Raw genomic sequence first — 15,597 nt, 5'->3', positions numbered from 1 at the left:
GTATCAAATACGTACTGAGTTGATTTTTATAATAGTGTTTATATGATATGTCATAGTACTTACCCAATATTTATCTTGGCCTACTTGTATTTAAATAAACCTGTTATGTTAGTAATACATAGGGCCTCAGTCCGAGTGTGGCGGTAAGGGGTTAACGAAACCGGTAAGGATGCCAGTTCCGTTAACCCCTTATCGCCGCATTCCGAGGTCCCTTAGCGGGTCCCGCTAAGGGCGGCTGGTTTGGACCAGGGAGATAATAACGGGCCCGTTATTAGCTCCCTCCCCATTCCCCTTGAGCCCTATGGGGGCTAGAATGGGAATGGGGATGGGTATTTTGAATGAGGAATTACCGGGTCCTCCAAGGTTGGAATGGCCCAGTAATTCCTCATTCAAGGAACCGGGACCCGGATCTATTTTGGAGGCAGCCATAGCGCTAATAGCACCAGGGCTACCTCCAAACTTGTAATGAGACCCATAGTGTTTAGTATTTCTTTGGACCATATCTGTGCTATAATTTCTTTGTACCAAGCTACAGCCCTCTATCCCTTCTAAGATAAGCCTGGCTGCTCTGTCCATGGTACCCATGTCCTCATCATTCGAGAGCCCATAAATATCTTTAAAAGGTCCCAGGAAAATACCCAGAGATGGATTTAAGAGATAACAAGAGTACATAAAATAGAGATTTCAAATGTGAATTTCACAATTCATCTTACCACTAGTAAGTGCATTAATACTGTGCTGGACCATTCATTAGCCAGCAGCTTATGAAAATTCTGGCCCTTGTCTCTAAGTGTCACATTATTCCAGCGCTGTGGTAAACGCTTTTCTGTACTATATATATATATATATGTATATATATATATATATACACACACACACACACACACCTTGGCTCATTTAGAAGGCAGGAGCCACTTGGGCATGGAATTGGACAAACTAAGAATGTATTGCCACAATGCATTACACAATCATAAGGAAACAGAGAAACATTAATAGACAAGAAAATTGCAAAAGAGTAAATACACAAATGTCAGATAAACAATGACTGCCCCATCGTCCACGTGACTCCCTCAGTTACTCATGAAAAACGTCTGCAGCCCGAAGGGATGGGATATTAGAATCCGGAAGGTGTCTGCTTGTTAAACACTTTCATGCAGAAATGGCTGTGAAATTCAAGTCAAACACCACAGAGCTGAGTCATTTGCTCCGACTCCATCGGAAGCAGACCGATAATGCATGCAGGTGCCAGACAGTAAATGGACTCTGCGATTTTGCAGCTGTGCACTCCTCTGATAATTTGAAAATTGTACGTGTCAGACACCTTCTCACTCCGTGACAGATCTAAAGGGGCAGTTTCAAATGTCAACACCTCTGGACGCAAAGCATCTGTCATTGCACATTCCCTCAGTGGATTGCCTTTTGATTTGATGGAATAACCTTTCGCTCGCCCTGATTCACAGAGGAACACAGAGAATAGTGCCTTTTCATCCTTTATTAAAATCACAGGAGCTGATTCATAGAGCGGACTGTCAGAATGATGTGATGAGAACAGTCTGCTTTGCATTATGCGATGCGGACCTGTGGCGATGAGCCCACATTTTACAAATACAGTGGGAGATCTATTGGCCTGCTCACATCAATGGTCCTGTAGATCTCCACCTGCATAGTTATTATGGGAACATTGGGGTTACAGCCCTCAAAGGTCCATTACGTGAAATTCTTGCTTAATCTCACATACCATGCTGTGGTACAATGTTTAAATCAAGATCGCCCTCAAAATGTAGCCCATGTCACAAGTATTTCCAACTCTTAATCAGACACAGGGCATCAACACCACCGAACAATCATAAAGGGGAACCAGAAGCAGACAGTGCCAACCCTCCAGGCTGATAGCCCTACAGGACATCCACTTACAGCCCAACAGAAACCTGGAAATCTATTGTCTTGACCTATCCATGACATCCAAACAAGATGATGCCTCAAAGGCCTACCCAGCCATATCTCCACCCCTGACCTAACCTTCTTACCTTCCAATCTAATACCATCCCCTGATAACATGCATTGGATCTCTCTCTCTCTCTGTCTCTCTCTCTCTCTCTCACTCTTCCTCTCTCTCTCTCTCTCTCTCTCTCCCTATCTCTCTCTCTCTCTCTCTCTCTCTCTCTCTCTCTCTCTCTCTCTCTCTTTCTCTCTCTCTCTCTCTCTCTCTCTCTCTCTCTCTCCCTATCACTCTCTCTCTCTCTATCACTCTCTCTCTCTCTCACACACACACACACACATCAGGCCCAGTCTGATATACCATCACACAGGTTTTCATGTTAAGCACACCATCAGACATGCATAATTCATACCTGAGTGATAAGGTGCCCTGCAAGTTGCTGCTGTGCTTGTTGTTGATGTTGCTGGGAGGAAGGCTGCTGCTGTTGGGACTGGCCAACAATCTGGCTCCTTATTGGCTGCTGACCACCAGGAGGATTGTAGATTGCAGGTGTACCATCAGGATTCACAAAGGGCTGGCCTGGAATAAAACCGCTTTAATATGGTAAATCCATTTTAAGGAAGTGTAAAAAAGAACATGTGAAAAAAGTATGAAGTTTGGAATCTTTAACAATGAAATATGCATTCCAAATTATTCACAATTACCAATAGCGATATCTATATAAAAGCATGTACACAATCATCTACAGGACCTGGAATGCTGAAATATCTGTATGAAGGACTATGATTAATATGCTTACTAAAGTCTGCTTCAGATATTAGTACTTATCTGTAATAACAAAATGACGTCAGTGCTTAGGTGCGAAAAGGATTAAAGTTGTTGAGTTGTGACACCACTATACCTGCTAACGGAGTGAGCATACAATACAGAAAGAAAGGAAGTGCCCTGGAAAGAGCATCAGATGGCACTGCTTCTCAGAAAACTTTGTTTTGTAATACCTACACCAGACTATAGTCATTTGACAATATTGCAGCATCTACAGTTGCATCTTTGCTCAGTGACTTCAGTATAGAAGATTAATGATGGATCTACAGACTAGCACTTATTTCATACCACAAATCCCGCTTTAAGTGGTCTGTATCGTAACAGGTCAAACCCGTTGTATTTGACACATTTTAAGCTGCATGTTGTTGTGCTTATTTCAAGAGTGTGGATGTGCCCTTTATTCTGCATATCCCCAACTCGAAGATGTACACCTGATGAAGACGATAACAAACATTGAAAGTGTGATTGTGTGACCACGCGTTATAGAAGATACAATGCCTACAACGTGTGTACACAACATCTGCAAGACACTTCAGAGCTGGGTAAAGATATGAAGGTATTGTACAGTAAAGATCACTAAACTCCGGAGTAGTTTACACAATCTTTACAATGTACAGTTTGGGATACTTTATCACAAATGTGCTCGACATCACCTTTTTTTAATTAAATGTCCCCTTAAAGGATTCAATATTTGAATCCTGAAGGACACATACTTGTATGTATATTCACTGTATCACATCCTGTTCTAGACTGCTAAATACCAGCAAGCTGAGGTGGAAGCAGGCGAGATTGCCACCCCACTGGGGACATGCACACAAAGCCTGAACACCTGCCACGTTTAAGTTTGCATCCAAGCAGAGCGCGAGTGCCAGGATATCATTATTTTTTACAGCTCAAAGCTTTTACTCTGTTAAAATGTACAAGTAGCATTTTGCTCACAGCAGGGTAAGCCAAGGTGAAGGTTTCTGCAAGAGCCCTGACTGAATTTAAGATCAGAAACCCATTAAGGAAATGACGTGTCCATAGTCTCAAGACATTACTGGAATCCAAAAGTCACTGAAATGCATTATCAGGAGCAGAACAACCGTAGCTATGAAAAGGACTCTGTGAAAAAGAAAATATTGCAGGGGCAATTAGCCTCTGACATGCCCTGCAGCCTTTCTTCAAAGGTTTGATTCCTGGCAGAACCATCAACGCCTTTCGTCATTCTGAGGTTGATACATTGCGTTCCATTGCATCGGGTATTGAAGAATATCACCTGCTATTACAGAGCCTGGAAGAGCGAAGAACCAGGTACGAGTATACAGTGTGGTATTATTTTACAATACACAATAATTGATAAGGGTTACAGGGTATTGTCACGTGCTTGTATTTATTTCCTAAGGGGAGATTTCCTCAATCAGGAACTGCATTTCAAATGATGAACGTTCTTCACAATCATTGACTCATGGGCTAATAATGAGAGGTGTTTCCAACTGATTCGAGTTTAAGGATGTGTAATACACAACTTTGAGAGCCTGGTCGTTGACATTGTTGCTTGAACTTTGTAGTTGTATTTGTATTTTGTTTATTTATATTGCGCACCCTGCCCAAGGGCATCAGGGCACATGTTTAGGATGCAGTTACAAGTTACAGTAATAGGTACATTACATGTATACATATCTACAGAGACGATAAGACATTTGAACGGAGAACTGAACAGAACAATGTATACAATATGTACAGTGTGCAGACAGTTTACTGCTAACAGTTGCCTAGCTTACAGTGGGGTGGTCAGGGCATCCTGTTCATAAAGCCATAGTTTGGTTTTATTTTTGAAGGATTGGAAGGCAGGAACATTTCTGAGAGCATTCGGTAGAGAGTTCCACAGCTTGGCCCCCAGAACTGGGAAGCTCGCTCCTTTGGCTGTCTGCATCTTGAAACTGGGAATGGTTAGGTTGTGAACCTGTGCCGAGCACAGTGGTCTGGTTGCAGTGTGTTGTGTAAAGCGCGTGGACAAGTAGGCAGGTGCTGCGTTGTGCAGGGCTTTATGTGTTAGGGTGAGTGCTTTGAGGGAAATGTGGTGAGTAATGGGTAACCAATGCAAGTTGCGTCTAGTGGATGAGATGTGGGAGCGCCTGGGGACATTGAGAGCTGACCTTATGGCATTGATCTGCGTGATTTGGAGTTTATCAAGATTTCTTTGGCTCGTCCCTAGATATAGGGCATTACAATAATCGATTTTGGACATGATGAGGGTTCTAGCAAGAATTAAACAGTTGCCCGTTGTCAAAAAGGGACGGCACGCTGTGATCAGTTTACAGGTATAGGCAGATGCTGAGGTAACTGAATTAGTTTGTCTGTTGAGAGAAAGGGTGGAGTCTAGGTAAATACCAAGTGTTTTGGTAACATTAGTGACTTTAATAATGTTGCCATCGATAATGAAAGATTTGTATTTGGAGTCTAGTTTAGCAAGTTTGGACTGAGCGCATAGAATGAGTAACTCCGTGTTTTCATCATTGAGGCATAGCCCGTGATGAGCCATCCAGGCCTGGATGACGGTGTAGACTGCATTTAGTGCTTTGACATCGGTTACATAATCGCCAGTAATATGGATGAGTATCTGGGTGTCATCCACGTAATTGGTGTAGGAGACACCTAGATAGTCCAGTATATCAAAGAGCGGTTTAGTAAATATGTTATAAAGCATGGGAGAAACACAAGAGCCTTGCGGGACTCCACACGGGACATGTGCTGGGTCAGCTGCAGCTAGTGGGGAGAAGACCCTCATGGATTTGTTTGCAAGGAAAGAGCTGATCCAGGATATCGCTACGTCGGAGAAGTGAGCAGCAATCGTGAGATGATGACATAGGATTTGATGATCAACCAAATCAAAGGTCGCTGAGAGATCTAGGAGGTGCAAAAGTGCTTGTTTGCCTTTGTCTTTCAGGTCCTCGATTTGGGTTTTCAGATCAATCAGGGCAGTCTCCGTGCCATGTCTGGGATGGAAACCAGATTGTCTAAACCCTAATAAGTTGTTGGTATCAAGATATTCCTGGATTTGGAGATAGGCTGCTCGGTCCAGAATTTTGAGTAGGTAAGACACTGTGGTGATGGGCCTGTAGTTAGCCAGGTTGCTAGGATCTAGGCTAGGTTTTTTGATAAGAGGTCTGACCCAAGCATCCTTAAGGTTATCCGGTACAGAGCCCGATTTCAAGGAGGCATTAATGAAGGTGTAATGAAAGGGGCGGGGTCATGTGCAGCTTCCTTTATAATCGAAGCAGGGTAAGCATCTCCTTGTCAATTGGAAGGCTTGAGCTTCCGGATGATATTTTCAACTTCGTTAATGGAAAGGGGGGGTGAAGCTAAAAGGTTTGAAGGAGTGCTTGGGTGGGGGAGTTTTATAAGATGAGGGGTAACCCATTGAGTCTGTGAGGTGGCTTGTTTTGGAATTAATTTTGGCTTGTAGCAAGCCAATTTTGTCTAATAGTGCCTTTTGGATGTTAGAGCACCACTCAGCATCAGGGATGCACGTGACAAGAGGGGCAACTGGAGACTCAAGTTCCTTGAGGATAATAAAGAGTTCCTTGGTGTTTGATTCTGCCCGTATAATCCTATTGTTATACACTTCTTTTTTAGCTGATAGGATAGCTTCTTTGTATGTAAGGGAAGCTGTGGTGAGGATGTTTTTATTGTCAAGCGAGGGTAAGCTTTTCCAATGGGCCTCAGCTTTTCTTTTTTCTTTGCACAGTTCACAAAGGTGAGGGGTATACCAGGAATTAAGGTGGTTACAAGGTTTTTGTTTGCACAATTTAAGAGGGGCAATGGTGTTAAGAGCTTTTCACACAACACGGTTGTAGGCATCTACTAGGACAGTAGGGTCCGAGCACATAGATGTAGCAGCATTCAATAAGGGGAGGATAAGTGGGAGTAATTTCTCAGCCGAGATATCCTTCTTGTTGCGAATATAGGTAGGCGGGGCAAGGTCAGTTTTGTCAATAGGTGGGCTGGAATTGATGGAGAACGAAATTATGTGGTGATGAGACTAAGCACATGGAGAGATAGTGGTTATGTTGAGCGCACAGTTCATCTCAGAGACCCATTCAAGGGTGCGTCCCTTGATGTGGGTGGGTTCGCTAATATGTTGGGTAAGGCCGAAGTCAGTCAGAGCACTGGCCAAATCAGTGGCTTTAGCATCATTAGTGTCTAGGTATCCTAAGTTAAAGTCACCCAATAATATGACTTGAGAATTAGGCTTGGTGCTGGTAGCTAGTATAGAAGAGATGTCCTCCACGAAGGTGGAGGTGGGTCCTGGTGGCCTGTATATGAGATGCACTGATGCAGTGATTGGGTGAGATCGGTATTTTGACAGAGAGGAGTTCCGCTGAAGGCACCGGCAGGCTGTTGACAGCTCTGATGTTTAACAAACTCTTAAATATAAAGGCTAAACTGCCCCCATTGGTTTGGTTAGTATCCCTGTCGCACCTGATGATGGAGTAGTTGTTGGGAATGGCCAAAGTCAAGGCAGGGCATGAGGCCGCGTGCAACCACGTTTCAGTGATTGCAAGAAAGTCAAGGTTTTCCCCGGAGATAAGATCAGCAATGTCTAGTGCGTGGGCGGGGACAGAGCGAGCATTAATGAGTGCACCTTTGAGTTTAGTGGCAGTGTTAGGCTTCTGTGCGGGGAGAGCCGTGTCAGTTTTGGGAGCTGGTGGAGCAGTGGTGGTAATCATGCTAGGGTTTGTAATTTTGTCAGTAGAGGTGTTATTCCGGTGATAGGACCAGTGGTGTCATCTGGATGCTAATCTGAGGTTACTGACTGAAGTTGCACAAGGTTGACTAGGTAGGTTAGGTATGGTCGGTTTGGCTGGTCGAGACAGACCGGTTTTAGTGGCGATTGTATCAGCCAGCGATAGGGAGGAGCGGAGACACGCAGCGCGGTACAGTGGGGCTGTATCCGGCACAATGTTATGCCTGAAGGGTGATGTTGAGTTATTGGATGTGGTAGATTGGATGCCAAGTATGTGGTGCAGGCGCAAGCAGAGCCTAAAGTTCCTAATGAGGGTAGGGCAAGGTTGGTTAGGGGTAGGTCTGGTGGTGAAGTGTTGTAGCCAGAGAGCCGGCGAGTTTAAATAGGGATTGTCACATGACATGATGAGTGGGGGTGGTGGTACGTGAGGTGCGGTTGTGCACTTTGTAGTGGCTATCTGTGCGTAGTGCTGGGCAGTAAAGGGGCTGAACGGTGACCTGGATAAGGCATGTGAGGTGAGTGGTACGTAAGTGGCGAGGTGTAGGATGGGCAGGATAGTCAAATGTAAATGCATTAGGATACTCGTATATGTTGCACAATGGTAAGAATGTGTACCAAAGGTACGAGGCATTTTAGTGATAAAGGAGAGCTGAGCACTGCTGTTGACCATCAGGGAACATAGGCACATGGAAGAATGGCAATCAGTGGCGGCACGATAAGTGTTTTGTGCGAAACGGGTGGGGTAATATACCCCAATTGGGTGCTGTGGCACAGTATCCTAAATGCGCAATCTAAGTCCAAGTACACAGTAGGCTAACAGGCAGCGTGGCATTATAAGCAGGCAGAACTATGCGAAGGCACACTAAAGTGCACAAAAACAGGACAATGTCTTACAGTTGACTAACAGTGGCAGTATGCAACGGACCTGAGGTTTCAACCTGTAGAGGCATAGCGATAGGTCAGTGCAAGGTACACAGAATGGATGCTGCGGCCCAACAATCATTAGGCATAATCCAAATACAAGTACACATTATGCTAGCGGTCAATATGGCAATATACTCAGGCTGCAACATGAGAAGGCACCTTAAGAAGGCACAGGCGAAGGGCAATGCCTTGCGAAAGAAAGGCCTTGGCCGTCTTCAACAGGCCTAGGGTGGCTGACTGTAGGAGCATGGTGGATAGACAATGCCGGGTGCGCAAGTCGGGTGCAGTATATTACTAACAATTCTCATGAATTTAAAAATATGACGCAATATGCTGAGCAGACAATAAATAAAAGCAATGCTTAATGCTCATAAATGTCAGAGTCATATGGGACGGGACGGTTGCAATAGCGTGGAAAGTCAAATGCCGTGCAGGACACGTGGTTAGTACAACACAAAGGCTGCGGTGCTGTTGCGAGCATCGGTAGGGTTTAGACCTTGGTACAACAAGGAGCCAGCTGCCACTTACCCAAATGAGTGCTCTGCAGGCAGTGATATGGAGGTGGAACCGCGTTCGTTGCCCTGTGCCCCGTCAGCTCAAGACAGGCTCAAGACAGGGCTGCCTTGTTGGGCAGCCTTAGTGGGTGTGCCGGCGTTCACCTGCCGGCGTGGGTGATTGGCTGAAGAGGATTCCGGGAGCCAATCACAGCGAATGCAGCCTGCAGAAAGCTGTCGATTCCATGGCAGATTTTTGGGCGGCCATCATGGAAAGGCGACGGCCTCGTGGAGGCCAATGGCGTCAGGAAACAAATAATTTTGGCAAGCAAATGCTAAAGATTTTTCAAAACGCTGTCTTCCGGCAGCTAACGAGTATTTTTGGTGCGCAATGCAGATTTCGAATCTGCTTTGGACGGAAAGTGTCCAACGAGATGCGGTGCTCAGTGCAACCCGGAGTTGCATCCCCGGCCTCACCTAGGTATGGTGTCACTGCTCCTGCAGTGGTATGAGGCCCAGTGCCTCAGAGGTCGACTTGAAAGGACTGGAGGGGGCTCAGGCTGAAGTGAGAATCATACTGGGGCGACAACGCAATCACACCGTTTTCCGTAGTCACTCCCAGAGCACAGCCTCTGTATAGTCACTTTCAGTGTGGAGAATTCAGTGATACACCTTTGTTCTTTAGGTAAAGCAATGGATTATTCACAGAAAACAACCGTATGCAAACCAAGGACAGCACCTCAGTGGTTTGCGAATGTGGTTCTTTGGGACATTATAACCTTTGGGCTGTTTATAAAGTGTTTTAATTGGACAATCTGCAAAGTATATGAACCAGTTTGGCCTGCAAATGGTTTGAGACATGCTCTGTGGGGCCAGCAAGCATGGAATCTGACCCTGTCACCGAGTCGGCGGATTGAAACACTGCCAACAGGCCCCTCTATACCCATGCCAATGCAAATATCAAAGACGAAGTGGAAAGTAGACAACACTAACCCACACGGTATTTAGGCTTATGAAGGAATTTCTTGCATCCAGCCTTTAAACCCTTTTCAACTCTTTCCATTTAAAAGAGTGACACCGGTTATGATAGCTTTATACAGCTTTGCCTTGGGCTGTACGAGGCATTATGGGACTGTACACCTTGCTAAATGCCCTTGCTGAACACTGTCCTTTAGCTGGGCCTTCAGGGCCCTAAATGCTCTGCACGGTCCTCAGACCGTTTGTGCCCATAAAGTTTCATTATTACCCTTGGAATGTTCACTGAGCAGCCTCAATGGCCTACATGAACCGGGATAGTCTGCAGATTGCTCAGAACCTCATATTCCTATCCTACCGGGGTCACAGAACCAATCCTCAGCCAACTTTCGGGCACCACATAGGTGGATTTGTATACTGTCGACAGACATGTGCATACGTTTCTGCAGCCAATGCCCTAGGAATTCTCATGTAGATTTAAATACTATCATTCGGCGCCGCATGCCTGTGTCCATGTCAGTCGAAAAGTGGAGTGGGGATTACCCCCTGGAAGTAGATAGCACTAAGCTGCCTGTTATATATGCATATACTGACATTCCTTGCATCCACCATGTATGCCCTTTTTACTCTTTATACCAGATATATGGACCCTGTCTGAGTGCCATACTATGTATTATGGGCCTGCAGACCTTGCTAAACACATGAACTGTGCTCAGGACCTTAACTCTGCCTTCAGGGCTTAGTATAAGTACATCTCTTGTACAAGGCCTTTAGGCTCATATAGAGCCTTGGAATGTCGCCATCTCCATTTCACACAAAGCAGTAGCAAGGGGCTACAATGGCTAATATACATCTTTTGTTCCAACAATCCAATGTTCATTTATGTTTCTTGAGTTATACGGAATAGACTATCCTCATTCAGTGGGATGGTCGAAAAGCAATACGTTCACTTGTTGGGCCATTACCAGGTGGTAACATCCCTTTGAACTCGTTAACTTGTGTCATAAACCTTTAACAACTGGTAATGCTCTCAGAGTGTGATATTATTGCTTTTAGAGACGTGAATACCAAATTGTAGTGCAGGGCACCTTAAAAAATTCAATTCTTCTATGTTTTGATTTCTGCTGTTTGTCCTCGGAAATCTTCCTTTATAGATTCGTCTGTTATGTTGGGTATGTGTATAAATATGCAGTTATCTATTCACCTGCGAGGACTAGTAGCAATTGCCTATTCATTAGCTAACAGTATCCTTCAAAGCCAGAATGAAATGCAGATCCAAGATTTTCTGCAAACTCTTTCTGATCTTTCTACAACAGCCAGGCATATCGATTATGATAAACAAAGTAAGCACTATGTCACATTAATTGGCAGGAGGCTGTTTACCACTTACACAACTTCTAGGTCCTATAGAATGCTGCTCAAAACAATAAAGCATCCCACAAGTTGAGTCTTTGCAGGAGAGAATATTTCCTGAAATGTTTATTTGTTCGGACAGTGTTTCTCCAAGTCCAAATAAGGGCGTCGTATAACCATTCAACTGAGGCAGTACAAGATTCCACTCTTAGTATAGGACTGAACCACATGAGTATAGGGTAGCATAGACAGAGCGGCCAGACTTACCTTAAAAGGGAGAGAGGGTTGTACAATCAGTACAAATAATTTGTAATACAAATGGTCCAAAGAAACACTGAAACCCTATGTATTGTAAAATAAATTGTTTATTTAAATACAAGTAGGCCCAGATAAATATTGGGGGAAATAAGTACTATCACATTATATATAACCACAATTATAAAAACAAAACACAATGCTTGAAGGTGCACAGACCAAAGCATACAAGCTTATTTGGAACACCTAACAGTAGTTCTAGGGAAGTCAAAAACCACTAGTTACTTTAGGATTACTTACAGTAATACAAGGGTAATAGAGCCTAACAGTTGTACCATGACACTCAGCAAGAAATCACATGGTAACTTAACTGGACAACATACTTTTCCGAATAGAGGAACACTTATTCTAGGAACAATAAAACATAGAACTCTGATTCAGGATAACACAGTTACTCTAGGGGAGTTGGACCCTGTGGTGTAATATTCAATCACAGTTGCTTTTCAGTCCACATACTAAGGGAAGCAATAACTCTAACAAATTTTAGGATAACACAGTTATACTCAAGGAAAGTAAACCCTTTTGATGTAATATTCAATTACAGTTGCTTTTCACATCACAGACTAAGGGAAGCAATAACTTGTTAACTTATTTTTGGATGTCATAAAGCTATGCAAGGTAACTAAAACCTATATACTTTTGTCCGGAGCTACCAGCAACCTAAAAGGTAAGTATGGCCTATGCAGACATATTCTGGACAGGCTAACAGCAAATCAGGGGAAGCAAGACCCAATTGGGGACACTCATTCAATGATCCTATCAGGAACAATAATGTGAAACCAACAGCATTACTTTGGGAAGAGGGCAAAATTCACAGGTGAGTAAGTTAACCTTCTATCTACTTTCTGTTAGACTGGCGAGACAGTTTCTAAGGAAAGTAAGACTTTGAGAATACTTATTTAAGAAGGCACACAGCTTATTCAAGGTAAGTAGATCCTATATTTACTTTTCAGAATGGTAAAACATATCTAGGGTAAGTAATACCATTTTGTAGATATTCCCTCTGTGAGTTTAAAGTTACCAACTGACTCATTTACAGGTAAGTAAACCTTTCAACACGTGTTTTACTTTTGAAGGCAGACCCCTTAAAGTATCCAGCCCTTCCCTATTCTAGTACATGAGTTCTCTCAGAAGCAGGCGTGGGACCATAGTGGTCTAGGAGCCAGCTGTAGGCAGGGTGAGATAGGGCTCTGTTGCAAGCAAAGTTTGAGTTCCAGAGGAAGACTGTTCAAACAAGTAAGTATTCTAATTTACACTTAGTTGAGTATCTAGGGACTTCAGAGAAGACACCCTAGGAGGAGACCAGCAGTGGGTCTGGGCGAACTGCACGTGAGACCTCCCAATCACAGAAAACACCCCAAAACTACACAGGAATCACAAGAGACTTAGGTAAGTAAATACCCAAGCCAGCACAGTAGCTCAGCAAAGAAGAAGATTTTGTAGCAGGATGACCTAAGGATCTGTAGCCAAAAACCCAGGCACAGCATTCCTTGTCAGGAGGACAGAAGATGGATGGGCTTTTCCAGCCAGGATCAATACAGAAGGCTTCAGGCAAGGGTTTCATTGTGGCTGAATGCAGCTCTGTGGAATTGGTGTCTTTTCAGGAGCACAGAAGAAACCCGAATATGGCTGGTCACATTCTGGTCATTTGCAAGGTCCAGCACTCAAATGAGGGGAATTTTCAGACTCGATTCACATCTCTAGATGATCAGTAGGATCCCCACAAAGTTTCAGCAAGATTCGGAATTCAGAAGACCGTGCACCAAACAATGGCTCGTGGTTCCAGGGTATTGGGATATTGCAGCCCCGCAAGATCGCAGCATGACGTGGGATGGCTCAAAATGCAGCTCCTCTTAAATCTATTGGGTCTCATCAGGCTCTGGATTCATCATTCGCAGATTCCCCAGGTTGATTGGAGGGAATGGCTACAGCAGGCTCCGGTTACACAGCAGGATCTCCGTTCGATGGAAATTGTCTCAGCCACTTTTCTTTTATCATCCGCTTTGGTTTTGGTTGTAGTGTTCAACTACCTCTTCAGCTTCAGGACAGCCGGCCTCTCAGTTTGAACTGGATTCCCACACTCAGGCTGGAAGACAAAGGACTCCAGAGCTTTGGACTCCTCCCTTACGTCCTGCCTTCACAGACACTCTGAAGCCTGAGCTGGGAGTCCACAAGGCTCCTGCCAAGGATAGAAATCACAGAAAAGAATTTCCAATCCTGAAGGTCAGGGGAAGGAACAAAAAAGGACACAGAATACTGAAATGGCAAAAAAAGAAGACAAGGGCCATTTTGGTAAAATGAGCACCCATGGGCGCCTTTACCAGGGCTGTGCAAACAGCCCAAAGTAAAGGTGCACCAAATTAATAAAAAGGTTCACTGCCACCAGCCATTAAAGGTAAGCTTGTCCTTGTAAAATACATGTTACATTTAAAACGAGAAAGGGGATACTCAGTATCTCCCCAGCACTCCACATTAGGTGTGGGTGCTGGTCTCATCTAATAACATGCAAAAGGGATCCAAAGATCATTTCTACCCATGGAAACTGTTGATTTCACATGTTTAGCCAAAGAATGTTAAAAGGAGAGCTTCTAGGGCAACCCAGCAACACTAGGCACTTATTGCCAAAAAGTTGTCAAAGAGGATACATATTAAAAGTCTTTCAACTGACAACAATAAAAATAGTAAAAGGTTCTGTGAATGTGGACACATTTTCTCACTCACAGAGATTTAAGAAAAAATAATCCACCAGTAAAGCAAACAATTCTGGGGTTGACACAGGTCAGGAAGATTTATCATTACTATGGGAATCTTACCTAAAACTATTGTAAACACATTGACAATATAAAACATCCAGCTATACAAGCCAAGCATTTGAACCTTAAGGCTTGTTTGGCAGAATTGCACCAAAGGCCACTTCATTCAGTCAATGGGAGAGTTTATGTGACTATGCAGAGATAGGTATAAGAATGAACCTAAGGGGCTTAACATGTCCTATACCGGCTAACATGAAATGTCATTTTTCAGGTAATGTCCCATACAGTCGATACAGAGAGATTTGCAGGGTCATATGTTGAAACTGTGCACTAAACAATGAAAGAAATGTGCACTGGCAACACTGAATGGACCAGGATGTGGGAAGATATGTAAATATACAGCCATACCTAATTACTTGAAATACCCTGGATCCTCATATGTATATTTTAAACAAATTAACATCTTTCCCACACTCTCTAGAGATGATATAGATCAAAGTCAAGTTAAGCTTTGATTTATCAACCCTTAATTTATTGGCAGCTTGAACAGGGAGAGCATGCCGGCGATGTATTTCGCTACATGCGAATAGTTTCATCACAGTAATTTAAGCCCTCACAATACATCTTTAAGTATTGTTTTTATTGTGTTGTAGTTTTTCAAAATCTCTTACAATCAAATACATCAGAAACTGATATAAAACACATTTCATGTCAACAATAAAATATCCCATACGCAATAGGTTACTTGATGCCAAAGAAACTCAGGTCTCCAGGGTTCCCACATCATTTTCCACAAAGTACTGGCCTACGTGGCATGGTTGGTCTTTTTTTATATTGCCATGATATGCTGCAGAATTCTCTCTTTGAGCAAACAGGTGGTGCTGCTTCTCTACAATGTTTTGCATGTGAACAATATAGCACAGAAAACAAAAGATGTTTCACAAGTGATTCACTTATCAGTACCTCTTTATATTTCAGTAGGTTGTTTTAACGCTGTCAAGGCCATACTGGCACGTTTTACAATCATTACACTTGAAGAACCCTTTCCAGGCCCAGCCAACCAAGTTGTCCCTGATTATTTCTCCTGCTTCTTCTAGCTAGGTACAATGATATCAATAGGGGATGGTGATTCATGATATGTGATTTCATATTATACCAGATCTCTGTCACTTGCAAGGATCTCCCATTGTTTATTATTTGTTTAACCTTGTTGGAGAATGTGGTGTATGTAGTAACCACACGTAAGGCTGATGCATTTGTCCCCTTCAATTCACTAATTTATCTTGAGCT

The 15,597-nt window shown here is 43.5% G+C and overlaps 1 protein-coding gene across 6 annotated transcripts in view; it reads right to left on the bottom strand.

Annotated features, from left to right (window-relative positions):
* ARPP21 (cAMP regulated phosphoprotein 21) overlaps positions 1 to 15,597 on the bottom strand; it is a 443,564-nt gene that overhangs the window by 172,314 nt on the left and 255,653 nt on the right. For all 6 annotated transcript variants that reach the window (XM_069613189.1, XM_069613192.1, XM_069613193.1 and 3 more), the window contains one exon: positions 2,352 to 2,518. In XM_069613189.1, coding sequence (XP_069469290.1) covers positions 2,352 to 2,518 — 167 coding nt within the window. The remainder of the gene's footprint in view (positions 1 to 2,351; positions 2,519 to 15,597) is intronic.

This window comes from Ambystoma mexicanum, chromosome 5p (assembly GCF_040938575.1).
Source record: "Ambystoma mexicanum isolate Mex_15411 chromosome 5p, UKY_AmexF1_1, whole genome shotgun sequence".
Classification (NCBI taxonomy): Eukaryota; Metazoa; Chordata; class Amphibia; order Caudata; family Ambystomatidae; genus Ambystoma; species Ambystoma mexicanum.
The sequence above is the reverse complement of the archived record's forward strand: the minus strand, read 5'-3'. Positions and strand labels throughout refer to the sequence as shown.